The sequence below is a fragment of the Artemia franciscana genome, chromosome 5 (genome assembly GCF_032884065.1).
Source record: "Artemia franciscana chromosome 5, ASM3288406v1, whole genome shotgun sequence".
NCBI classification, from domain to species: domain Eukaryota; kingdom Metazoa; phylum Arthropoda; class Branchiopoda; order Anostraca; family Artemiidae; genus Artemia; species Artemia franciscana.
This window is the reverse complement of record NC_088867.1, coordinates 2,173,105-2,200,772: the sequence shown is the minus strand read 5'-3', so window position 1 is coordinate 2,200,772 and position 27,668 is coordinate 2,173,105. Positions and strand designations below refer to the sequence as shown.

At 36.3% G+C, this 27,668-nt stretch overlaps 1 protein-coding gene across 1 annotated transcript; it reads left to right on the top strand.

The window, feature by feature from the left end:
• Nucleotides 1–1,154: 1,154 nt before the first annotated feature.
• LOC136026869 (uncharacterized) lies at nt 1,155–27,668 on the top strand. Its single transcript, XM_065703650.1, has 4 exons — nt 1,155–1,852; nt 5,810–6,052; nt 16,708–16,855; nt 23,053–27,668. Exons 1-4 carry the CDS (start codon nt 1,503–1,505, stop codon nt 24,148–24,150), a joined length of 1,839 nt encoding a protein of 612 aa, XP_065559722.1. The 5' UTR covers nt 1,155–1,502; the 3' UTR covers nt 24,151–27,668.

Genomic DNA, 27,668 nt, shown 5'->3' with positions numbered 1-27,668 from the left:
GTGAAAAATACCCCCGCATAAAATAGAAAGACCCCCTTCCCGTAAAATACCCCTTCCCCTGGAAAATACAATCCTGGGAAATACCCCTCCATGAAAAATAACATTTCAGGAAAATACCCCCCCCCCCTTGGAAATTTGGGTTTTCCAAATTTGAGAATTTTATTTGACGTGTTTTTTTTTAGTTTCGTTGAGTAAGTGCTAAAGAAAGTGTAAAAGAGCAATTTATACACCATTAGTATATTAAAAACTTGAGGAAAAAAGCCGCAAATCCATTTCTGTTGAAAAGACTTCCATATGAACTTGTGCAATTTTTGGCAGTACCGGGCGCAAAATTAAAAAAAGAAGAAGAAAGAAAAATGTGGACAAAAAATCATCAAAATTAGGCTAAAAATATGTGGCACCAAAAAGTTTAAAAAGGTTTATCTTTCCTTTGAAAGCATAGTTGGCTTTGGGAAACAACTAATGTTTATTATTTAAGTTAAAAAAAAGGAGTAAGGCTGACAGCCCTCCTGTCCTTTCAAGACCAGAACATGATTTGCACTTTTCTATAAGAAAAAAAAACCCCTGTGCATTGTCAGTTTAATATACATATTTTGATACTTATTCCTTAAAGTTTTAACACTTCTTTATCTATTAAAGTGAAAAGAGTGAAAATATTTAAAATATAATTTGTTTTCAGTAAATTACATTTTATGCTCTGGTCTTGAGAAGGCGTGGGGGTTGTTAGCCCTACTCATGTTAATTTTTACGCGTTTTGAGTTTGACTCGGTTGTTTATTGTGATTTATGTTCGTTTCAGGTTTAGTTTATTTATTGGTTGTGATTTGTTGTATTTTTAAGCTTCGAAAATTATTTAAATTTATTTTTACACATTTTTGCCTTAATGGAGTTCTTTATTTTTATTTAACAAACTTGTTTTTGGGAAAAAGTTTAAAAAAAATAATTTCTGTTGGTTTTTTATTGACATAGTCTTTTTCCTGGATTTTTTTACATCTGCTTTTCTTTTAGACTGCATCATTTTTTTATTTTTCTATATTCTCCACGGTGGGGGGGGGGTGTTTTCCGGGAGGGGGTGTAAACGCCGATCACCGCAAAAATTAGATAGTTTATTGTAATTTGATGGGAAAAAAAGTATTGATTTTTTTTTTTTTTAGCTCAGATACTGAAGTTCAGCCACCAGCGTTCAAACTCACTCAGCTATCTCGTTCAGTGTAACTTTCATCCCGATATTTGGATATGTGCCTAAAATCACGAAAACTTGCAATAATTCGGTAAGTGCTAGCAAATACTGGCACATGTAGCACATAACGACACCCAATCACCGGAGCATGTGTTTATTTACTTAAATACATGCTGGTCATTCCATGGTGTTAATCCAGTAAGACCCGCCGAGGCTTTACCTGCTTATGCCACCTTGATATGTAAAAAAGTACCCGATCAGTTGTACGAAAACGAAAGTGCTGCTAATGTGCTTTCACTGTTAACTAACCACTCGAATGTGACATGTGCATAATGTTAAAGCGACTATTATTTTTTCTCCTTTTTACCCTCTCTTCGTCAGAAGATTCAAGCCTAACCGAAGCAGGTCTTGAGGAAGGGGTTGAATTGTTTCTAAGGGAATTGAGACGATCTGGTTCTTTGCAGCGGCAGTTTAACGTTGACGGAGATGTGTTCGAAAGTACTGATGAATTTGGTGATAAAAGAGTTAAACGAAATATTGATCGAAAGGATTTATTGATTAGTAATAACGGACAAAGAAAAAGAACAAGGAGGCAAGGATTTGGAAATAGTTTTAGTTCTCTCGGACTTCCAGGATATACATACAATCTCATAAACACTATTCGACTTCTAAGGTGAGAAATTTTTTTTCGAGTATGAATTAAAATTCCCTTCAAAGCATTCAAATTATGTTTTTGAGAAACATGGTTAGCGTGCCTGGAAATTTAATCTCCGAATTCAACCCTGCAATGTGACCCTCTCCAAAACAGAAGAAGAAAAGGCTTACAGTGGCGCCCGTTCACTGAAATTTAAGGGCAAGGGGGCAAAATGTATTTCTGATATCCAAACGAGGAAGCAAATCTAATGCTTTTTTTCATTTTTTTAATTCAAAATGCCCCAAAAAAGGATATTTTTCAAAATATGTGGGACGAAGAAATTGGGTGGGGAGGGGGTTAAGCACAATCAAAACTAATGTACTAAGCACTGTTATTAATTAATAAAACACTATTGGTCATCATTTTAAAATTTAGATTTTGTCTTCCAAAAGTATATTTTTCAGCCAATCTTTATTCAGCAAAAACTGCTTTCATCAGGTTTTTGTGCTCATACTAGCTTGGGAATTATTCAAACAACGAGAAGTGATTTGAGAAGCACAATTAAATTTTGACCAAAATTTGTAAAATGATATTAAAAAGTTTAAATCCCAATTTTTACGGTTACTTTTGTTTAATTTATAGGAGCTATATACTTCATCAATTTCGAGAAAGTGATCTTTCTCAGTAATTAGTCAAATTACGTCAAGGCTTTGAATTTCGTTACATGTCATTATTAAAGATTTTATTATTATTATTTAGGGCCAATTGTATCAAGTTCAAGTTTTTATTTCAACATTCACAAATAAATAAATAAAATACAACACTTTCGCGCTGGGGAAAACCTATGGGGTTTGTATTCGCGCAAAAGTCCACATATCTACTTACCTATAATAACAAATCCAATCTCTCTTACTCATCAATACACAACTCCCCCCCCTTTCATTCCTCCCAGCCCCACCTTATCCTTCTGCCCAACCTTACATCCCTAGCCCACCCGTACTTCCCTAGCTTACCCTTACCTCCCTAGCCCCACCCTTACCTCCCGAAGGCCACCCTTCTTCACCTAATCACCCTACCACCCATAGTAAAATTCAAAATTTATCCCCCAAAATCGATTTTATCGATTTTTACGTTTCACTTTATCACAGAAGGGGATCGTTACCGAATTTAGGTTTAAGTTACCGGATATAGAAATGGGCTGCGAAATTTTAATACACGTACAAGTGAAGTGCGATAGAAAGTTGACAAAAAGAATTATCTTCCGATTCAGGTGCTGCTAAGAAACGGCTGCATTTATTCTTCACTAAATAACCAAGGCGTTTCTTCTTTGGCAAAATAGAAAATCCTCAGTTTATTCTTCTATGTCTTTGAGCCCTACGGCTGTGATAATTGAAAGGGCGACACATGCCATTTTGGTCAAAAATGAGTTATGTAGGTGTTGTGGGTAAATCAAACGGTACAGCAATCAAACGGTACAGTTAGAATTGTCCTATACCATACCGTTACAAAGGTGAAAAAAGGACATGCGTCATTATCTACCTCACAGCCGACTGCTGAGATAATTAAAAGAGCGATATATGCCATTTTGGTTGAAAATGAGTTTTTATGCATCGTCCTTACAAAGATAAAAAGAGACATACGCCACTTCTGTACGTGGGCAAAATTTGAATATAAAAAAGAGGCATGCGTCACTTTTATACGTGGACAAAATTTGAAGATAAAAAAGAGACATACTCCATGGACAAACTTTTTTCATATTTTTGGCTGTCTTGAAAAGTTAAAAAATGGCGTACATCACCCTTTTCATTATCACAGCCGTCTAGGTCTTAGGCAAAACCTCGAAAGAGCAGTTTTGCATTTCGTATTTTTTCTTAAATATGTTGACACCGAGTACTATGGTCTCTACAGTCGGATACTTGGGAGAAAGAAGTATCACAAAAGGCCAAAAAACTATAGTAAGCTAGTAACTTGTTAGTTTCCAGCTCAGTACCCGACCCAGGGAGTATACTTCATCAGGTATGGGTATAGAACTTAGTGATATCCTTATTGACCTAAAAATTGATTGGTTTAAAATAGACCCGAGGGTAAATAAGGCAAAGACACTTGGGTTTAGGTCCCAAGTTAAATTTATATTATTTTCCTCTCTCTCAGGGGCATTGCTTGCTGGATCCTCCGGTTGGATCCATGAAGTCTTCCCTAAAATTTTGTCTGCATCTATCAATAGTAGAAAAGATTCGATTTAAAGCAGTATTCCAATTTGCTTTAAAATTTCCAAGTAGTTCTGTTCAGCAACTTAAAACTGGTGATTAACAAGCGTTCAATTTCGCAACAAAGTAGTTAGGTTAAATATAGCATATTATCGTAGTAACTGTTAACTAATAGTAGTAATTTATCATTTGTTTCCACTCTAAACTCTGTGTTTAACCACACTTTGACTAAAATTCAAATTGAATAGCTGTGTAATACACAATTAGTGATACCCTAAAGTGCCTCGTTAATAGCAAACAGTTACGCTTGGACTTAAATGAAAGACAGACCTCATTAAACAAATGAGCCATAAGTTAGTCCTTAACATGAATGGATTCTTTACGGTGAGGTTTTAGAAGTCGGACAATTTTCCTAGTTTGAAACAGCGGGATTATGCATCAGTATTCGGTGTAAAAACCAGTCAAACAGTTCGTGGTAACGAACTGTAGTAAGGAGCGACTCGGCTCAATAGTAACCAAAATTCTAAAAAATGGAATTTTGACATCAATAGTTACATCAAAAGAATCGCATTTTAATGGTGATTTTAAATATATAAGTTTCATCAAGTTTAGTTTTATCTATCAAAAGTTACGAGCCTGAGAAAATATGCCTTATTTAAAAAAATAGGGGAAAACCCCCTAAAAGTCATACAATCTTAACGAAAATCAGCGTATCAAAAAACCCTAATGTAGAAGTTCCAAGCTCCTATCTACAAAAATGTGGAATTTTGCATTTTTTGCCAGAAGACAGATCACGGATGCGTGTTTATTTGTTTTTTTTTTTGTTTGTTTGCGAGGGTTTAGAAGTCGGACAAGTTTTCGAGTTTGAAACAGCGGGATTTTGCATTAGTATTCGGTGTAAAAACCAGTTTGATCAGGAACGCACTTACGCAGTCGGGAAACTTTCACGCTCATACTCCCTATGTTTCCTCAAAATCTTATATTTTCCAGATCTTTTTGAACTAACTAACTTTTTTGCATGCGTAACTGTTTAAAAAAAAAGTTAAAAAGATGTTGAATGTTGCCATCTAGGGACTAGCACACTTGCTCTTCTAAGGGATGTACGTATGAATTTTATCCAGAAGGGCGGTAATAATAAAAGAAAAGAATTTTACAATTTGAATAATAAGATCGGGGAATTTAGTATTTCGGACTAAGGATGAACCTCAAGCCCCCTACCTAATTACCCCACGCCCACTGCTGTTCTCATAGGGAGGATCAGCAGGGCAATGTAGAACAGGAGGACCCAGGTAAAAGTAAATATATAAATTGTCATGCTGCCCCTCCTTTCAAGACCACAGTCGAGTCAATTCACGAAAATTTAGAAAGGGGCGATATTTATTTCTCAGATCTAGAGAGGGCCAAATGTGTCGCTTCTCAATTTTTTTGAATGGAAATGCCAAAAAAGACATTTTTCAAGGAAAGTACCTTTAAAAGAGTTATCTTTTTGAGAATATAGAGAGAGAATGCCCACTCCCAATTCAAACCACTTTGAGAACAACTTAGCAAACAGTTTTTGGTAATTATCTCAGTAGTCTGGAAATGACATACAAGAACCTTTTTTGCCAAACTGGCGGTACAGAAGAATAAAATTGACATTAAATAAATGGAAAATATGCCAAGGAAAAACTAAGCATGACGCAAGATCAAAACTTAAATACACGAATCTTTTTAAAGATTTTATTTCAGAGCTGCATGAAATCTTGATAAATCAGTTTGATCATGATAAAATAATTTAGTCTTATTACAGTAATGGACTCGGACTTGGGTATCTGGAAAGAGTCGCAGCCGTTGTGAAAGAGGTTGACTCCTTCGATTGTGTCCCAAGAGCAATATGTGAATATACAGCAAATCAAACTTATACACGAAGGAGAGCAGTCCAGCATCGAGATACAGATGGGGATGCTGAAAATAAAACTGTTGCGGCACCTCCCTTAAGACCATGGTATACTAGATTTGCACCCCGACCAGAGAACATGCCTCAATATTTGACGTAAGTTGTGATTTTCAGTATTTAGTCGAAGTCAGATAAGCTATCTTAAAATTTTTTATCAATAGCACCAGTTCACAAAAATGTGTGTGTGGGGGGTGGGAATATAAAAGCATAGGGGGAGGAAATGTTTTTGTGTTTTTTTTTCAATTCTTAATATGAAACGCCAAAAAAAAATTTAAAATAGAAGGTGGGGGGGATCAAAATACCTAGGGGGTCAAAAAGAATCTGTAGCTTCAAACTAAGAATAGAAATCTAAAATTAACAAAAATTTAACTTCCCTGACACCGATGCAGTATGCAGTTTTGTTGGGTTTTCGGGTACATTGCGGTTGCAGCAATAGCCAGGACTTGGTAAAGAGCGAGCTACATCGGGTATTTTCCTCAAGGATTGGCACTTCTTGAAAGGGAAGACCTTACCACAAGCATGTTTGAACCGCTGTCCCTAGACCTTCCTGGTACAGCTTCATCCATTACGCTGTCACAAGGTGTACTAGAAAAAAGAAACAATATTTTACGAGCTCTGTTTGATTTCTGGGTCTAGCATACGCCTAGCATGCAATCATTGCTGTTTTAGCTAAGAATTGCATAACACACTTCCTCAGAGGGGTCCTTTCACTGAGTTCTGTAAGAGCTTAACGGGTTCTGTAAGGAGAAATAACTCACTTTTTTATGGTAGAAGCAGAACCATGCAGAAGTCGCAGTTTGATACCATCTTTGGTATGATCGTTAAGGCAAGATACAATAGTGAAACAAACCTTTATTCTGCAACAACGGTGCATGGTATTGAATCAAAATTATGAAAAACTTTAACTCTAGAATGAAAACTTTAACTTTAGAATGATATTTACAACTGAATGCAATGATGAACACCGTTGAAGAGCGGCTTGTATGATTGTAAAAAAATGGGCGAAAGAACAGTCACCTTTATTTTGCTTGAAAGTAACGGTCAATAGTAATGTTTTATCAAGCCGTGTCACTTTTTCCTGACATCTGGGAGACCCTCTTCTCAGTGCCATAAGGATGTCAAGAGGCAGGGTTGTTCACCTGAAGCCGATGAACAACCCTCAATATTGGCTGAAGCCAATATTGAGGAATTCAATGTAAAGCAATGCCGAAATGATTTCTCATATCCTTTGATTATTTCCAGCTGCCTCACTTCCCACACTTCTCTTTCATGTTAAGTGTTCTTTTTTTCAGAAAAGCGACGTTTCAAATGTGCAAAAGAAGAAGGATAAAAACGGCCAGTAATACCTTGATACTTTATGTTGAAGACTTTGACAAGACCTTTGTAGAAAAAAAAAAGAAAAAAGTCGACACTAAGGCTGTTCCAAGCCAAGTAATTGTTTTAATAGGTAGGACGATAGTTTTCAAATGGGTATCACTATACTAATTAATTAAAAAAACAAAGTTTCTTTCAACTGAAAGTAAGGAGCAATATTAAAACTTAAAACGAAAAGAAATTATTACGTATACGAGGGGGGTTGCACCTCCCCCACAACACCTAGCTCTTCGTGCTAAAGTTTTTGACAATCAAAAAAAGTTACTTATTGTTCTAATTAAACGGCCATTGTGTGTCAAGAGTCGCTTTTAAAGAATTGAAACAAAATTAAAACTTTAACTTGCAGAGTGGGGTGTTGTGGAGGAGGTAACTCCCCCTCGTATATGTAATAATTTCTGTTCGTTTCAGGTTTTAATAGTGCTCCTTACTTTCAGTTGAAAAAAACTTGTTAATTTATGTATTTTCTGATTGTTTTCTAAATAAAGCCAGGAAACCTGGCTCCTCCTCCACGGAAAAATCTCTGTCCCCACGGAATTATCCTCTGGACAATTTGATCCTAGTAAAATTTACCCTAGACAATTACCCTGAACTCTTTCACGCGTAAAATTGAGTCAGTAAAGAGAAAGCAAGACATATAAAGAAATTTCGTATAGGAATTCTGGTAAATTCCCCCAATATACAATTTCTCCTGAAAAGTTCATCCCAGTATACAATTTCTGAACAAAATAGTAAAAAAAATGCTAAACAAAATAGCAATCTCAGAATTTTGATCGGACAATTTTGGAAAAAAAGTGGCGTGGGAGGCGGCCTAGTTGCCCTCCAATTTCTTTGGTCACTTAAAAAGGGCACTAAAACTTTTAATTTCCGTTAGAATGAGCCTAAAAGCAAATAAACACACATCCGTGATCTTTCTTCTGGAAAAAAGTACAAAATCCCATACTTTTGCTGATAGGAGCTTAAAACGTCTAGAGTAGAGTTCTTTGATACGAATCTGATACTGATCTGAATCTGGTGGTGTGATTTTCATTAAGATTCTATGAATTTTGGAGAGTATGGCCCCCTTTCTCGTCGAAACTCAGGCAAATTTTCTCAGACTTGTAACCTTTGATGGATAAGACTAAACTTAATAAAAACTTATATATTTAAATTCAGCATAAGAATCCAGTTCTTTTGATATATCTACTGCTATCAAAATCCCGTTTTTAGAGCTTCGATTACTATTTAGCCGGGTCGCTCCTTGCTTAAGAGTTCGTTACCACGAACTGTTTGATAGCTAAAAGAGCGAAGACGTGCAACTGTAATTTGCTTCATTAAAGAATAGAGTCAATTCAATAGGATTATTGCCAGAAAAAAGTGCACTTATGCGATGATTCAGTGATCTTTCAGATTACTGGAATTTTTCTTTCAGTATTTTTTCTTTTTCAAAAATCATTTTGACAACTATTCATTGATTTATTAAAGGTCTTCATTGGAAATCCCCAGATCTGTTTTTCACTGGCTTCAACACTGGCTTTTTTAATTGCATTTTTAAGTCAAATCAAAAAAAATTCAAACCTTGAGAAAAGCATGTTACTTTTGTTCAACTACATGTATAATAACAATTAGCTGTAGTTGATTTATTATAGCTCTTTGAATTGGAAAATTCATTCACAAGTTGATTCAGACATTGTGTTTGATGTCTTCCTGGTTCACAGTTTTTCGCAATCTTTCTCGTAACTCTACTTTTTAAAACAGTAAAAAAATTTAGCGTAAAGAGCGGGGCGTTGATGAGGAAGCAGCCCCTTTCATATACGAAGTAATTTCTGTTTGTTTTAAGTTTTAATGTCGCTCCTTACTTTCAGTTAAAAAGCTCGTTTTTTTTATTTAGTTTCTGAACGTTTTTGAATCAATGCATGTTTTGATTTTGGCTCTCCGCAGATAAATAATTAAAACGAAATTTGCATATTTATTTTTTTTGGCTAAATGGCTTTCTCATAGTTTTGATCGAATGATTTTTAGAAAAAAAGGAGCGGGGGATGAGGCCTAGTTGCCCTCCGATGTTTTGGTTACTTAAAAAGGCAACTAGAACTTTTAATTTTTTACGAATATTTTTATTAGTAAAAGATATACGTGACTTACAAATTAGCTTACATAACAAACTTCCGTATTCTCATGTTTTTATTACGTATATGAGGGGGTTCACCCCCTCGTCAGTACCTCGCTCTTTACACTAAAGCTTAAATTTTGTCCCAATTTCTTGAGAATGACCCCTGAATCACAAAAGCCGTAGAATAAATAGTTGAAATTACTAAAAATACTTTAGCGTAAGGAACGAGGTATTAGGAGGAGGTGAGCCCCTCATATGTGTAATAATTTCTGTTCGTTTTAAGTTTCAATGCTTCTCCTTACTTTCAGTTGAAAAAACTATTTTCATATTTATTTTTTCATTTTTTTTTCAAATAATGCTAGAAAATCCTGCGCTCCCTTCATGGAAATTTTCTTCCCCTAAGACAAATTCCTCCAAGGAAAGTTCCCCCAACATGTCCCCCTCTTCTCAACCCCCTCCCAACCTATGAATCCTCCTGAAAACGTCTGTACACTTCCCAGTAACCATTACTATGTGTAACCATTGGTCAAAGTTTGTAACTTGTAGGCCCTCCCACGGGGCCTGTGGGGGAGTAAGTCGTCCCCAAAGGCATAGTTATAAGGTTTATCGACTAAACTGAATAAAATGGCTATTTCAGGATTTTGATCTGGTGACTTTGGTAAAATAATTAGCGTAGGAGGGGGCCTAGGTGCCCTCCAATTTTTCAGTCGCTTAAAAAGGGCACTAGAACTTTTCATTTCCGTTAGAATGAGCCCTCTCGCAAGATTCTAGGACCACTGGGTCGATACGATCACCCCTGAAAAAAAAACAAAAAAACATGCATCCGTGATCTGCCTTCTGGCAAAAAATACGAAATTCCACATTTTTGTAGATAGGAGCTTTAAACTTTTACAAAAGGGTTCTCTGATACGCTGAATCTGATGGTGTGATTTTCGTTAATATTCTAGACTTTTAGGGGTTGTTTCCCCCTATTTTCTAAAATAAGGCGAATTTTCTCAGGCTCGTAACTTTTGAAGGGTAAGACTAAACTTGATGAAACTTAGATATTTAAAATCAGCATTAAAATGCGATTCTTTTGATGTAGTTATTGGTATAAAAATTTCATTTTTTAGAGTTTTGGTTATTATTGAGCCGGGTCGCTCCTTACTACAGTTCGTTACCACGAACTGTTTGATGGAGCGAACGAAAGTTATGCGCTTTTTGGCTTGGTGAAACAGGAACCTGACCAATAGCGATCAGTTCTGTCCCAACTTCCACCACGCGAAACTAAAAAAATATAAACTAAAACATCATTTATCTTTTTGACCAAATATCAAATATTTGGAAAAAGCTTTAGACTAAGTTTTGCAATAGCAGCTTACACGCAACAGCATACTCAGCTCATGTCATTGTGTTTTTACTACCTCTACAAAAAAACGTCGCTGTGCAGAGCCACCTATGGTGACCGTCTTCTATTTCTAACTTTGTTTCCATAGCCAAAACCTCGTCCACTAAAAACTTTTCAAAAGTAGGGGGAGTAAATTCGGGGTTTAACGGATTTCGATGAAATTTTTTCTTTCAACTTCGTAACCGTAACGCGTACGCATGAGAGTGGATCCCCCCCCCCAAAAAAATGGAGCCTAGATAAATGTATGCTTGCCTGCCTGCAAAGGGGTAGCCGTTAGGTAATAAAATAATCATTCTTTGTTGGGACTTTTATCACATTCAGGGTAAAAGAATATTTTTCCTGGACAAACATTCTTTGATATTTGGAAGAAAGAAACAGCGCAGGTGCATGAAATTTTCGGGAATTGGCTCAAAATATTGAAACCAGACATTATTAATATGAAAGAAAATATTTCCGGGATACGATTGGCTCCCCTATTAAAAACTAAGAGAACGAGATACCTCTATTTTCACATACCCTGTCATCGTCTGGGAAGATCTTAAAGCTAGTGGTTACCGCTACAAAATCTCCCCTCCCCAGTCGACAACTTCTATGTGCATTTCCTCATAACTAAGGCAATCACCGTTTTTAATTATAGCTGTGGTATCCCTCCGCCTGCAAGGTAGTGTGCATCGTGCTTATCAACACGAAATGTAGCGTGATGGTCGGTTTTCTGACCAATCAACTTTACAAAAAGAGATTTAGCTAATTACGATCTCGTTGTTTATACTCATCATACCTTGGAATGTTTTTTTTTCTTTTTTAAGTCCGGCTTGGCAAGAATGAATGGTGCATCCTTTAATGATGTAATGTCAAGGTCATCTCCTTTTTTCCGTCTGGTAAAAACCAGTCTAAAGGACTGTTTATTAATGAACCCCCATAATTGTGAAATTGTCCTTTGGATAGCTGAATATTCAAGTAGTTGTAAAAGTAGGACACTTGAGTATGACTTTAAGTGTAACATAGTTTGAAACAATTAAATATTATTTACTTTATTTTGCAATGGAATCAAACAGTTCGTGGTACCGAACTGTGGTAAGGAGCGACCTGGCTCAATAGTAAATGAAACTCTAAAAAACGTAATTTTGATACTAATAGATACATCAAAAGAATCGGATTTTTATGCTGATTTTAAATATATAAGTTTCATCACATTTAGTCTTACTCATCAAAAGTAATGACATTTATTGAGACAATTTGCCTTATTTTGGAAAATAGGGGAAAACTTCCCCTAAAAGTCATATAATCTTAACGAAAATAACACCATCGCATTCAGCGTATCAGATAACCCTACCGCTAAAATTTCCAGCTCCTTTCCATAAAAATGCGGAATTTGGTATTTTTTGCAAGAAGACCGATCACGGGTGCGTGTTTATTTGTTCGTTTGTTTGTTTTCCCAGGGGTGTTCGTATCGACCAAGTGGTCCTAGAATGTCGAGAGAAGGCTCGTTAAAACGGAAATTAAAACTTTTAGTGCCCTTTGTAAGTGATAGTTGCCCTTTGTAAGTGACCAAAAGAATTAGAGGACACATAGGCTTCCTTCCACGCTCATTTTTTCCCGAAGTTAACGGATCAAAATTTTGAGATAGCCATTTTAGTCAGCATAGTCGAAAAACATAATTACTACATCTTTGGCTTTGGGACTGAATTACTCCCCCACAGCCCCGGGGGAGGGGCTGCAAGTTACAAACTTTGACTAGTGTTTTCATACAGTAATGATTATTGGAAAGTGTACAGGCGTTTTCAGGGGGATTTTTTGGTTGGGGAAGGTTGAGGGAAGGGGGCTACGACGGAGGATCTTCCCTTGGAGGAATTTGTCATGAGGGAAGAGAAATTCAAAGCAATTTCAAAACTTAAAACGAAGAGAAATTACTCCGCGTATGAAATGGGCTGTTCCCTCCTCAACGCCCCGCTCTTTACGCTAAAGTTTTTTACTGTTTTAAAAAGTAGAGTTGAGAGAAAGAGTCAAACTTTAGCGTAAGAAGTGGGGTGTTGAGGAGGGAACACCCCCTTTCGTACACGGAGTAATTTCTGTTCGTTTTAAGTTTTAATGTCGCTCCTTACTTTCAGTTAAAAAACTTATTTTGTTTTTATTTACTTACTTCATAGGACCAGGAAACCAATGCAAGAGAACATCAGTGATTATTGACAAACATTTTCCGGAGGGGAGAGGTGTTGTTCCAACTAATCTTGATGGGAGAATTTCCTTCTCCCTCTGTGTGCGGTTAAATCCAACGCATGAACTTACAAAATCCGCATAAGATCATTCACCTGTTTAAGAGAAGAAAAACAAAGCATAACAAAGGGGTAAGAATTTGTGGGGTTTTCGACATCCCTTGCAAATGTGGGATGGGGATATCCTCCCTATGGAAGATGGTATTTTAGATTGTCGGTTATTTAAAAAAAAATCAAAGGGAATGTAACAGGGATTACCACAAACAATAAATTACAACAGAATATAATTTTGTTTCCAGGTACAATTACTTTTAGGGTTGTCCAGGAGGAGAATCATTATTCTCCTCCTGGAGAATAAGGAGTTATAACTCCTCCTGGAGGAGGAGTTATCCAATTATTTGTTTTCTGGGTTTTGTCTCTTTTATTTCGCTAGCCCATCAATGTTCATCATTTAATTATTCGCTTTTCGATGTTGGCAACGGATTGTAAATAGCGGTTCGAAATACGTGTAGTTTTTTCACGATTCATAGCCTAATACCGTTGCTGTTTATTTAAAAACCCTAATTTGTTCCGATTCATCAAAATCGGTGATTTGATCCTTATAAGTTACACAAAACTAGTTTTTAGGGTTCTCAGAACAAGTGATCCTTAAGATTTATGATTAGCATTTAGATGAGTGATTTACCTTGGATCTAGAAAGGTTTTAAGGACGAGAAACTGGAAAAATACTATTTCTTATATTCAATAGAATATCGAATATCAATAAAAAAAAAGATTGCCAATTACGACAGTTTTCTGGCAGGAAAAAAATCCTTTGCCGTCTGTTGTTTTGAATTTGCGTCTTGAATGCACAATAGGCCTGGACAAACTTAACAGTTGAGAAAAAGGTGCTTTGGCTGTAGTTCTTACTCGCCAGCATGCAATAGCGCTCTTGTCAACAGTTCGTGGTGACGAACTGTTGACCGGCTGCTCCCTCCTCAACGCCCCGCTCTTTACGCTAAAGTTTTTTACTGTTTTAAAAAGTGGAGTTGAGAGAAAGTGTCAAACTTTAGCGTAAAGAGTGGGGCGTTGAGGAGGGAGCAGCCCTTTTCATATACGAAGTAATTTCTGTTCGTTTTAAGTTTTAATGTTGCTCCTTACTTTCAGTTAAAAAAAAAACTTTTTTTTTATTTAATACATAATTAAGGCCATTCTATACCTCACGAATAATTTTGCGAGCTTTAGCGCCGACTGATCATTTCAAAGACAAAGGATCCATTTGGGAATTTCCCCAGCAGCACAGAGGACTCCCAAAGCTTCCAAATTACTCGAATGATATTTCCTTAAGACTTGAGTAGACATTGATATAGGATCTTGAATATTTCAACCGTTTTTGCAAGTTCACCCCACATTAGAAAATGAGTTCAACCCCTCCAGGCTACAAATTTTAATCTACGTGAATGGATGGCACCCTCTCAGTCTCTCACTCCCCCACTACCATTCCATTAGCTTTGACTTCAACTTTAATAAAGAGAGTATACATTTCCAAATGTTACTTGTTTTTAAACTACTCTCGAATAAGGAATGCTCTCAGTTAGGTGTATTTGTTGCAACATTGGCTAAATTTTTCGGGAAAAACGAAAACGGTAAAATAGCCAAAAAACGTAAATGGTAAAAATTATAAAACGGTAAAGACGCTCTAAAGGACACTAATTATTTATAATATACAAGTTAAAAATTGGTGCAAAGAGTGAAGACTGGGGAGATAAGCTCCATGGATGCCTAGAGGACTTTTTCGTCGGACCCAATAATTGTTTTTTTGTTGGACCCAACAGTTCCAAAAATGTTCAAAGTCAAACTGCCTTTTGGCACTAGGTGAATTAAAAACGGCAAATCAATGAAAAAACAAGAAAAATAGCCTATATTTTGTTTTTAAAAATATGCAACCTATAGACTGTATATCTTAACGTTAGTTCCAGTCTTCAGAAAAAAATACAAACAGTGCATTGCATAATTTTATTTCTTAGATTCCTGACTTAAGGTTGCTTAAAAATAAAGCGTCGCAAAAATAAGGGGAAACGTTATTTTAGACATTTTTCTAGTTTCAATAATCTTTGGGTGTGACGTATGAACTGGTTCATCAAGTTGTACCTACTTTCAATTTGAGGAAGTATTTTTTGCTAGATCCCACAAATGGAGTGTAAAAAATGTTGCGTAAATACGTGTCTATATCTGGATATGCAAAATCAAATTTCATAAGAGGAAGTAGAATAAACTCGTTATTTTGGGTACTTTCTCTTGAATAGTTTAAAACTCGGCGATAATGAAAGCAGTAGGAGAAAGAAGGTTCAATACAAGCTCATTGCTTTTATTAAGCAGTATATCAATGTTGGCAGCAGGGACGCGTTTGCGCATTTTGACCGCTGTTTTGCTGTGTTTGCGTTCTGATGGCAATTTTCCCGAATCAACCAAAAATGACAGTGAAGACTGAAAAATGAGCCATAGAGGTAAAAATATTCTAAAGAAATCTGACCTGTTTCTGTGGATACTTGAATTATGGAAGCTTATCTTAGTTTTGACAAGATTTTTGAAGAAATTGAATTTCAGCTGGGGGAGGAGGGCAAACTGAGATATGAGGGCAGTTGCCCCCTGCCCCATAGCAAATTATGCCCCGAAAAATAATCCTGGATACGGCCCTGGATTCCAGAAAAAAAAATCAAATAATCCCGGAAGAAATGTAAACTTTAATCTAAAAGTGTTTTTTGTTGCTATTACGTGATGTTGAATATTTTTCTAACCTTTGCTGAACAAACAACAAAATGTAAGGTAATACTAGACCTAGTCATTCAATATTGGATTACTTAATTAGTTACCCTTTCACCGTTGCAATGAGAGTGTCCTTTATTTTAGTAGTTGTTCTTAACGGTTTGTTTTATTTTCCTATTTTTGGACTGATGGCGGTTGAGAAGAGGTCTCGGCCAAAATATTTTCACTGACTAGAAATATCCTCGTTTTTTTACGAGTGTTTTTTTTTCTCAGTTCTCAGTTATTTTCATTATTTCGTTCCAAAAAAAAGGTCTAAAAATAACGGATGCGTTTTTTAACGGCTCGGTAGACATGTCTCAACGCAGCTATCAAACTGTTATCCCCTGGTTCCCACTGCTGCGATTTCACGCAAAATCCTGCGACAAATGACACAAATTGTGCGACAGACGACGCAAAACCATTCATCTCGCTGCAATGTCGGATGCGTTGAATAATTCCAACTCATACGACAAATCGCATGCGTCGTTCTGATTATAAAAAAAAAAATCATAACCAAAGCCATGGAGCTAATTGAAAAGCTAATTTTGGCTGTTTTAATTCTTCTAAAGTTTGTCGCAGCGACGCAAAAGTCTGCGTTTCTTTGCGAACCTCCATCCGATTCTGTCGTGCGTTTGTTCTGCCAGAAAAAAATCGTGTCGGGATTGACGCATCAGTGGGAACCAGGCGTATGACGCTTAAACTTGCAGCGAAAAACAGATGAACCTTGGTGGACAACTCGAAGACGGCCATTCTTGCATGGAAACGCAGCTATGTGAACCAAGGGTTTGTGATCAAAGTGAGGCATTACTGACAATGACAAACCTAGGATTTATAACACAGGACTTCTAACATAGGACTTATTTTTTTTGTGTGTGGTTGTATGTCGTTAAGTATTGATTTGTTTTAGGTTATTGCGGGCGCTTAACCTTGACCAGACAAACAGTTTTCATTTGTTGCGTCCAGCGATGTACGGCATCCACAAGGCTGAAAGAAGTGATTGTCTTAGTCAATACAACAAATGCAATGGAACATACAGCGAGGCATTTATGGATACTGTGAGCATTATTCTAATTAGTGTTGCCAGATAGGGCGCGATTGCTCTATTTAGGCACTTTCTTAGCTTGTACATGGAATCCTTGAAGTTTTTCAAAACGATTCTTTTTTTAAACTGCACTTTTGGAGCATTTTTCGGGAAAGAATGTGACTTTGGCGCATTTTCATTTCTACTACTGCCCTATCTTATTACCAGACATCTGTCAACCCTGATTCTAAAATATCGGTACATAATAGGGCCTGCAATTGAAAAGATCTGCGTTTCTGTGATTAATAGTAATTTTTCACGTAAAAAAAAAACGCTGAAAAAAAAACGCTGAAAAAAAAACAGCTTAAAAGTAACGGTTGTAAGGTTTTTGGTAATGTATTTGTATAATTTTTATCAATATTATAAAAAAATGTTTTTAAATATTATAAAGACGAGAAAATATTTCTTTCCAAGAGAAAAGAAAAAAAATGAAGAAATTTGTTTTATCTGTTTCTTCGTAATTTATTACTAATAAAAGTAAAATATGACGTAAATTATTTTGTAATAATGAATAATATATAATTTATATTACTCTACATTTTTTTTAGATATATAGCCTGAATAATAAGCTAAGCGTCCCTAAGAGTAAAATTGTTGTACCTGCTAAATGTGACATAATGAAATTAATATGAAGTTTCCACTTTGAATAAGAAGTTTGAATTTGAATGCAGATCTGAGATTCTGGAACATGATAAATTCTGCTAACAAGATCGGCGCATATGTAGAAAAAACAAAGAAGAAGAAACAAAAATTATAATAAAAAAATATAAATTTGAAAAAAATAAAACGGTAAACGTTTTCAAATATTTTTGGGTAAGATTATTCTATATCCACTGGTAGATAAGTTGTAAAGTACTATTCAAGGCCAACCCCAAGTAAAAATGAGAGAAGGGCTTATATTTCGAGTTATTCACTGATTGCCAATAACAAAGAATTACTGACTTAACTTGACTTAAGTCCCGTCCGGCCTTTGTGGCTGTATTGGGGCTTCTTCTCTTCTTAACAAATGATGGATGTGGCGACGGTAGTTCGATCTATCTGGCACTAGACGAAGTAGCTGGGGGAGGTTATTGGCCTGGAAGTTGTCGGTCCATCTCTTACGAGGTCGGCCTCTGGGGCGCGTGCCGTGAACCCGTCCTTCGAATGTGATTTTTGGGAGCTAGTTGGCCGACATTCGCTGGATATGGCCAAGCCAGCGGAGTTGCTGGTTTCTGACCCGGTCCATGATGGTGCGGGGACAGCGGAGTAGTTTTCGGAGGTCTTCATTTGAGACTCGGTCAATGTAGGTGATCCCTGCAATGCGTCTTAGGCATTTAGTTTCAAATGCGGAGATTCTTCGCTCATCGTCAGCCTTTATTGACCAAGTTTCGCTTGAGTATAAAGCAATTGGGATTATGAGGGAGTTGAAGAGTCGAACCTTCAAAGAAGTTGACAGAGTCTTGTTTTTCCAGATTGGCAAGAGGTTCTTGAAGCTGGCGCCTGCCAGGCCAAGTCTTCGTTTTATCGATCTCGAGTAGTCGTTATCAGAAGTTAGGAGGCTCCCTAGGTAGACGAAGGAGTCAACATTTTCTATTGGCTCTCCTTTTATTGTTAGCTGCACGTTTCTTAGAGTAGGGTCTCCAGACACCTGCATAACCTTGGTTTTGGCTGTGTTAACGACCATCCCAAAGGCCTCGGTTGCCGACACTAGTTCGTCGGTGTCTGCTTTGAGTAGATGCTCTTGACTGTCGAATTTTTCGATGTCATCTGCGTATGCCAATTTATCGATAAGCTTCCCTCCAATTTCTACACCGTCAACAGTCTCGGCAAATGATAGCGCTGCGTTGAGGAACAGGTTAAAGAGTTGGGGTGACAAGAGACAACCTTGAAGAACACCCGCCGATGTCAGAAACCCTTCTGTCAATCCCTCGGCCGTTTGGACTTGGCTGACGAAATGTGAATACATGTCTCTTATCAGGATTACTATGTTTTCAGGGACTCCATAGTGTAGCAGGATGTGCCATAATCCGTCTCGCCATATCAAGTCAAAAGCCTGCTTGAAATCAATGAAGAGTAGTAGCAGCTCTTTCGCAAACTCGATATACTTCTCCATCATTTGCCGAGTGGAGAAAATCTGGTCTATGGTGGAGCGGTCTTTTCGAAAGCCTGCTTGGTATTCCCCTAAGATATGGTTTGTCAGAGATTTCATGCTATATTGCTAAGCGGAACAAGTACATTCCGAAATCAGATGCATAAACATAAAGATCTAGGACAATTCAATTTATCCATTAGCTTGAGTAGCTGTAGCCAACAGTTACCTTATTTGGTGACCTTATCAGTGTGTTTGTCCCACTTAAGACTGAACAGAAAAGAATTATTGTTATTAATGATATCTTAAAATATCGATATCAAACTCAGGTTGTCAAAATTGTTTTAAATCTAACTTACTTTTGACTTTGAAGGTATTTTTAACAGAAAAATATTTGAAATGTTTTATTTCCAAAAAATAGACTACATTTCTATTTAGAAAATCAGATCAGGCGAAAGCACATTTGGTTCAAAAACTAGCGTTTACACTTTAGAGTCTAATAATTCAAACAGTAGATTCTCATTGATTTTTAAACTCTTTAATAAACCAAATTTGCTTAAGATATGTCCCCTATCACTGAATTAACGCTTACGTGCCTGACACATATAGCTTGTCCTTTACTTAAAGATCACCGTTAAACTACAGCTCAATAAATCAAAACGGAAGATTTGGAGTTATTTTGTTTTTACGTCATCCGTTAACGCAATTTAAAAAAAAAAATTCCTGTATGAGATGAAACGTTATTTTGGAACTACTTATCTCCTACTTGTTATCTCCCGACTTCCACAGTATTAACAAGAATTCTAGCACTTGCTGAATGGCCATCTACAATCTTATATGCTGTCAATGTATACGTTTGAATCTTTACTCATTTATTAGTAGTTTTGCTGCTGACCAAATAAAGCTAATTTGTTTTTGATAACTGATCGGCTGGCCAAACCAGCATAGAAGGAAACTCAACCATGTCTCTCAGAAAGCAAGCTGGCAGTAACAACTAGCGTGAGCCAACAAAAACATAAACATAATAACATAAATAGAATTTTTTTTTTTACTTTGACTAATTAGACGAATATGAAAGAACCAGTTTTCACAAACAAGTGTAATAGACATATTTGTTTGCAATTTTCTAAACTAACCTTTGTTCTGGATACTAGTCTAGTCCCAACTATGGTCAATAAAAGTAATTAAAAAACAAAAGGGTCTTCCCAATTTCATAGAATTGCTACAAATAAACTCATTTACAGATTCTAATAAATTGACAATAAGCTTGCTTTGATGTTTTTCGGTTCCGGTAACGCTGCGCCAAAAAAGTCGTATTAAACGTTTGCTAAAGTAACATCTCTTATCAGTTTTCAAACTCTTGTCTCTGGTTACTGAAAAGATGTTATATTATACAAAAACAATCTTTTATAATAGCCCTAGAGAGAGGGACCAAATCATATTTGGATAGTGTTTATTGATTGATATGCGGTCAGTCATACGAGTGTCTAAGATTATCAACAGGTAATTCCTCTGGAAATCATCCAACAGATCTTCCTCAACCTTAAGAAGCGCCAACGTTTGAGAATGATACCTTATCGTTAACTTCGCTTCCAATATTCCAATCTTAGTTTGAAGACTTGCATCAAAGATTGTAATTTTTGGCCATCCATCTCTGGTCAGGTCGTCCCCGAATGGGATGATAAGAGATCATAAGGAAAGATTTAAATGCAATTGGATCTTCATGGTAGGGGGTAAAGAGTGAAGCTTTGATTATATTGGAATGGGGGAGGAGACAGTGTAGCTGTGTTTACCTCGAACAGCAATGAGTTATTAATGGTAGTAATGGTAAGTTATACGACGGACAATCTGGCCGAAGAGCGATCTTTTCGACTGTTATTAACGACCTGTGATTTGTGCACGGAGGGTCTTTAGACATTCATGGTAAAATGGGGGGGAGGGGTGTAATTACTTAAAATTTTGGTAACTCGGCGAGCAAATGTTTCCATTTTTTCCATACTATTTTTAGATATTGACATTAGTAGAAACACTATATTCTTATCAATGTTCTAATGATGTAGTTCAGTCAAGGATCTTTTCATTGTTATATACTTTGATTCAACACACGAATATAGCATTTTTCGTGTCATTTTGGTTGCATATGGGGCCAATCCTTGAACCAGTGTTCTGAAGGCAGGTTTCCTCAACTGTGTTTAAAGAACAAGTAGGCTCAACTACACAGTTGACTATCAAATCATCAACTTTGCTTTTACTCAGTTTCACCAGTCTCTTTTCAAAAATTCTCCACTTGGGGTTCTTGCTCTTTCATAATTTGGCAGCTTTTCGGAGCTACGTGCACTTGAAAGAGAATACGAACCTAACAGTTCTCCCTTTTCCAAGCTTTCCTCATTTCCTTCATCATCCATTTAGTCTTTTCCTTTCAGAAGACTATTTTTCTGCTTCCTCTTTGAAAAATGTCTGATGCGAGCGAGGGTGGACACGCAACGAAAAATGGCCTACCCAATTTCAACTATAAGGATGACAACTACAATTTCCAGTTTCAAAAATTGTATGAGGTATTTCGCATTTGGACTAGATTTTCACACATTCAGCAGGCCAGCGACTTCTTCAGGAAATATCAGCATTGATTTACATTCAAATTCACCGCCTCAAAAATTTCTGCTTCGCAATTCTACATAAAGATCCTGTTCTTCATTTATAATAAGCCCAAATGCCTGATGCGAGCGAGGGTGAGCATGCTAAAAAAAATAGCCTACCCGATTCTAACTATAAGGATGACAACTAAAATTTCCAATTTAAAAAATTGTATGATGTATTTCGTATTTGGACTAGATTTTCACACATTCAGCAGGCCAGAGACTTCTTCAGGAAATATCAGCATTGATGTACATTCAAATTCACCGCCTCAAAAATATCTGCTTCGCAGTTCTACATAAAAATCCTGTTCTTCATTTAATATAAGCCCAAATGCCTGATGCGAGCGAGGGTGAACATGCTACAAAAAATAGCCTACCCGATTCCAACTATAAGGATGACAGCTACAATTTCCAATTTAAAAAATTGTATGATGTATTTCGTATTTGGACTAGATTTTCACACATTCAGCAGGCCAGCGACTTCTTCAGGAAATATCAGCATTGATTTACATTCAAATTCACCGCCTCAAAAATATCTGCTTCGCAATTCTACATAAAAATCCTTTTCTTCACTTATAATAGGCCCCAAATTTTGAAATTATTCTAATTTCTTGACGACTTTAGAGAAGTTCAAGAAAAAAATGTACTTGGTACTTAAGTACCGATAAGTACACGAAAAATGTATTTAAGTATGTACTTAAAGTACTCTTCAAAAATGTCTTTATTTAAGTACTTAGAACTGTACTTAAGTGCATACACTTAAGCACCTACCCAACACTGATTCTAATATTGGTTAGACGTAGGAAGCTGTGCACATTACATATTCTACAGATTTATTATCCATTAAAGTTTGTATTTTGTTTAATCAAACATCCCTGCATACATTTCACACTCTGATAATTCAAAATCTTAATATCCAATTTTGTGTGTCAGTACTTTTTTTTTCTTCTTCGTTTTTTTCACATTCTAAGCTTTCTGAAAATGAAAATTATAACAAATTGATGAAATGAGTATTTTTATCTTCCATTTTCTTTGCTTCTTTAGGTACATTTAGGTACCTGGAAAAACAAAAGAATGGAGAGGGGACAACAGGCTTCCAAAACAACTGTATATACTTAATTTCGATTCGTGATATCTCGATTATTTATACGTTTCTTCTTCCTCTAAACAACTGCTCTTTTTTTATGTGTCCAACTTCATTAACCTATTTTCTCTGTGCAAATTAAATTATTTTTAAAAGTTGTAGCGTTATGTGAACTATTTAAAATTTTTAGGTCAACAACATGGATGGAGGTATTTGTCACAAAGCTAAAAAAGGCCAAATCCTTACGCAGTTATACGTTTTTTCTTCCACTAAACAATTGCTTTTTGTTTTCATCTGTCTACATTCATTAATCTATTTTCTCTATGCAAATTATATTATCTTTAAAAGTCGTACCATTATGTCAACTATTTTTAATTTTTTAGGTCAACAACATGGATGGAGGTATAATTGGAGCCTTAGGTCGTATTGGTGAGGTCATGGGGACAAATGGTGGTGGTGGTGGAGGATCATCATCAGCTTTTGACCTATTTTCTGCCGCTGGTCTAGGAGAAGTCCCTAGCTCTGCGTCGTCTGGTTCTAATCCGTTTGGTTTAAGTGCACCATCAAGTGGCAATTTTTTAACAAGAGGGGTCAATGCGATTCGTGGAGCTATTGGAACAAGAGAACGTCCAAGACCAATTGGTGGAACTCCAACATTACAAGACCTGGTTCTAGACTCTGATGAACTTGACCCAAGCCTTTTTGATTTTGAGTCACGTAGACAAAACCAACTGAAAGCATCTAGAGTGGTTGGACACAGAATTCCAAACCGATTAGATCCAGACCACTTCAACGCTATTGATGGTGCAGATGCATCAATTGCCCAAGCTTCAACAAACCAATACAGAGGACCTCCTAGAGCTGCATTCGCCCCACCTTCACAAGCAGCTAGAGCAAGCTGGATTCAACCAAACACTCAGACTGTCCCACAGAATATACAGCACGTAAGCATACCCGAAACCGTCAAAATCGAGGCTTGGAGATTCTTAAATGGACCCCCCAATTCTGTTCCACCAAGAGTGTTTTATAACAATAAAGTTTTTCCAGCTAGATCACTTAACACACAGGCTACGGTTCTTCAAACTCCTACAAACCCTCTTGTCCTAAGTGCGAGCCCTTCATCAGGGCAAGCCAGGGCTTCTGCATCACCATCACCCCTTACACAGCCTACTATTCCTAAAATGGCTACAACTCATCTTATTCCAGGTACTCGCCCTTTATCAGGAAAAGCACGTGCTCTAGCCTCACCCTCACCCCTACTACCACCAACTAATATTCAAACGGCTACACAACCTCTTATTCAGGGTGTAAGACCTATGCCTGGAGAAGCCAGGGCCCCTGCTCCACCAATTGTTTCACAGCAAAGAGCTAGAGCACTGTCTTCAGCACAGCCAATAGTCCCCCAAGCACACCCAATATCAGCAATAAAGCCTACGGCAAACTTGCAAGCTCCAACTGGAAAGGTATTATTCCGTGACTGAGCTTGGCCCCCAGTGATTTTAGACTGAGTGTCTACAAACAGAGCCATATCTTTCATACTAGATAGATAATGATAGGTTTTTTTTATGGTTTATGCTGTGCATAGTTTTTCTTGCATATTCTATATGACGTTTATCCGCCCAAACTTGTCAGAATAGACAGTCAAATCAACAGAAATGAAAACTGCATAAAAGTTAAAGTCTCCAATATAACTTAAATGCAACAGAGACAAGACAGGATGGAAATTCTCAGCATTTTTTTTTCTTCTTAGGTATTGAGTAGTAATTTCAGACAAAATTTATTTCATTTGTAGGTATAGTGTACTTTCAAATTAAAAAAAATAAAATTAAAAAAAACTAAAAATTAAAATTAAAAAATTAAAAATTAAAATCAAATTAAAAAAACATATGTCTCCATACGTTGACTTAACTTTAAATTTAAATCCAGCGAGTGAATTTCAAGACTTTTGAGATCAAACTGATAAGCGCATAGTTAAAAGAAAAAAGTAAAATAATTACTAAGACGTCAAAATATTATATAGCCCACACATATATATTTACATAAACACATAAGCCAAAGATTATGGCAAACTAATGAAAAGGGAAATTCAAATTCGACTCCAAGAGAGAAAAGCTTCCAATGCCACCTAGTGCTACCCTACTAAAATCATTAAGTTTATTATGAAGAAATTTTAGTAAACTAACTGCATATAGTTGAGAGCTTTTTTAGTTGTGCTGAGATAGCTTTTAACTGTAAGCAGTGTTAATAGATTGTATTTCTGTTAAACGCACATGGAAGAGCTTAAATATCCTTTCTACCCAAACTTCCCATGAACTTTCCAATAGTGTAGATTATGTGCTTAGGTTTGGATACCTGAGCAACGCACCGAACAAAATTAGTTTTCACTAAATTGATTTTTCCGAACCAGGGTTGCTACTTCTTTGGATCTAAAATCGGGGTGGCAGCTTGCTAGTTTCGGTACCCGCTGAAAACCAACACGTAAAATAGATGAGATGATAGTATCCCCCTGAGCATAAATTAGGACAACCATCGATATTCTCTCGCAAAAATAAATGTCGAATTCTAGTGAGATTACAGTACTACGTCTTGGTGGTGGAAGAAGTATGAGCGTAATACGTCGACTGAGATTTGACTCCTATTTTTTTTAGTGTAGGCTATTGACTTCTGTTTGCTTAGCATAACAGTTTTAGAGAATAATCACCCAAGAGTACTGAAGTTAATAATCAGTATACCCTTTTTGTAATACCTATATGTTTCTTCGGTGCCAACGTTTGCAAGCTGCTGTCCCGGCTTCACATCCAAAGAGGCCCGGCCCGGGTATCGATTTCAGTTTTACTGAACAAAATTATAAACTACTTGATGTCACAATCCCCTATCATTCATTTTCCTAATATAAGTAAAACAACTACTTTTCCGACGAAAAACGTCTTAATATGCTAGAAAAATTAGTCTAATTTATAATTACCACGTTATGAAATTAAATTATTTCTCAGATTGATCTTAGTATATATGTCGACCTGGAGATGAAATCTCCTTAATTCACAAAACTTGACATAATTCATTGTCTTTTTTTTCACTAGATGGAACTATATGACCCATCAGATATATGCTATGGATTACTCTTTGGGCAGGGTAGAATTTAGATGGTAGGACACACAATAAATACCCCTCTTAAGTTCTGACATACAGGCAATACGGTATCTCAGCCTGAGCCAATTTATACCCACCTTAGACGATCATAGAAAAACACTATACTCTTCAATTGGCACCAATGAAATGTTTCGAATTAGAATGGAGTACTTTAAGATGTTCAGGTCTACTACCCTCAGGGATGTTGAGAGGGGAGGTCAGGAAGGAAAGGAGCTAAACATTTGGGGCCCCAAGCCTAAGTGGGTCAGATGCGATATTGTTTGTTTTTAATTAGGAAGTTTACGTTAATAATTCAATTATAAAAGAAGTAAGAGAGAGCAAAAAGAATGTATTGCTAGGATCCAATCTTGGCTCTTAACGGCCATGGGTATCCTAGGGTGGCTTAAAATTTGCCAGCGGTTGTATTTCGTTTATTTGACACGTACATACAAAACAAAACTGTTAAACAGTCAAACATACTTTTTGTAAAAAAAATCGTAATATTTTTTTCTCAGGGGACTATAATCTAGCTCCCCCATCGGTATTTGTCGATTCACTAATCGGTACAATTTTAAGCCTTCTGGGGGGGGGGGGCGCGTGCCCATAAAATCATCCCCTGGATCCACCCCTGGGATTAATGGGTATGAAATTAGGTTAGTTGTACCCGAGAAATCGTAACCTAGTATTAGGCGGTAGTATCCGCCATATATTAGCCTAACAAGATGATGATACTGACTCAGTAATAGTGCCTATTAGCAGTAATAATCCCCTTGTAATAGCCTAATAAGACGCTAGATAGCATTTCTTGAAATGGAATTTTCTGTATTTTCTTATCTTCTCATTCGTCAGTGGTTTTCCGGTGCAGGCAAACTATTATTAATGTCTGAGAAAGCATTTTTCAGCAGGTCAAACTAACCCAAGTGTAGCGCCATCTATATCCTACCACGCCAGACAGAATCCGTAAAACGATCTTCCTCGCTGGATTGCCTAGATTAAGGTTTTTATTCAAGAGTTCAACTTTTATTAATGGTAATGAATTATTTTCATTCTAAGACAATAGATAGCAAAGATGACAAGCAGTTTGGATTACTAAAAGAATAGGATGGACGACAATGTTAGCCCCTTTATATATAATTTAGAAATAAGCAATTTAGAAGCTACATCTCGGTTAAAAAATACAATATAATAAACAAAATAATAAAAAATAATTAATGATCACTCATGAACATATCCAAAGTTGAGAAAAGACAAAATAAGTTATTGAATATACACGAACTAACTTCGAACGCTCGACTTCCGAATTCTACTTTGATCACTTCTGTTGTTTATGCATTTGCTGTTGGTGAAATCTTACTTTATTAGAATCTGTTGCTTAAAGATATGCTATTAAGTTACTGAGGTAAAAAAAGGACTCTGAATCCCCCAAAAACTTTTTGAAAATCTGGAATTTATTTTTTTTCCATTTTATGCAATTTCTTCGTGACTAACTTAGAATAATATTCTAATCATTATATAAAAAAATAAAAAATGAAAAAAAGAAACTGATTAAGCTGGAACTAAGCAGAAAATTGTTTTCCAAACTCATTACTTTGATAAAATTTTTCAAGTTTAATATGAAATCTAAACTGCAATAAAACAAAAAAGGTATATTAAGGTTTGAATCCAAATTTGTTGTAGCCCCCCCCCCCCCCTGGAACTTTTTTTTTATTGAATCGCGATAAATATTCTAAATTGTCCTTATCCTTGATTTATAAGATAGCTTAAAATGGCTACAGTAATTACTATGTCGAGTATATGTGTATTTTTTAATGTTTATTTATTGAGAAAGCCATATTATGTGATGTATTTTTATAATAAAAATTTTACAAAA

Bases quoted from the DNA above. Each gene is read 5' to 3' on its own strand.
- LOC136026869 (XM_065703650.1), top strand. From the start codon at position 1,503: ATGTGCATAATGTTAAAGCGACTATTATTTTTTCTCCTTTTTACCCTC. The intron at 1,853-5,809 runs GTGAGAAATTTT...GTCTTATTACAG, and splicing joins AACACTATTCGACTTCTAAG to TAATGGACTCGGACTTGGGT. The intron at 6,053-16,707 runs GTAAGTTGTGAT...GATTTGTTTTAG, and splicing joins AACATGCCTCAATATTTGAC to GTTATTGCGGGCGCTTAACC.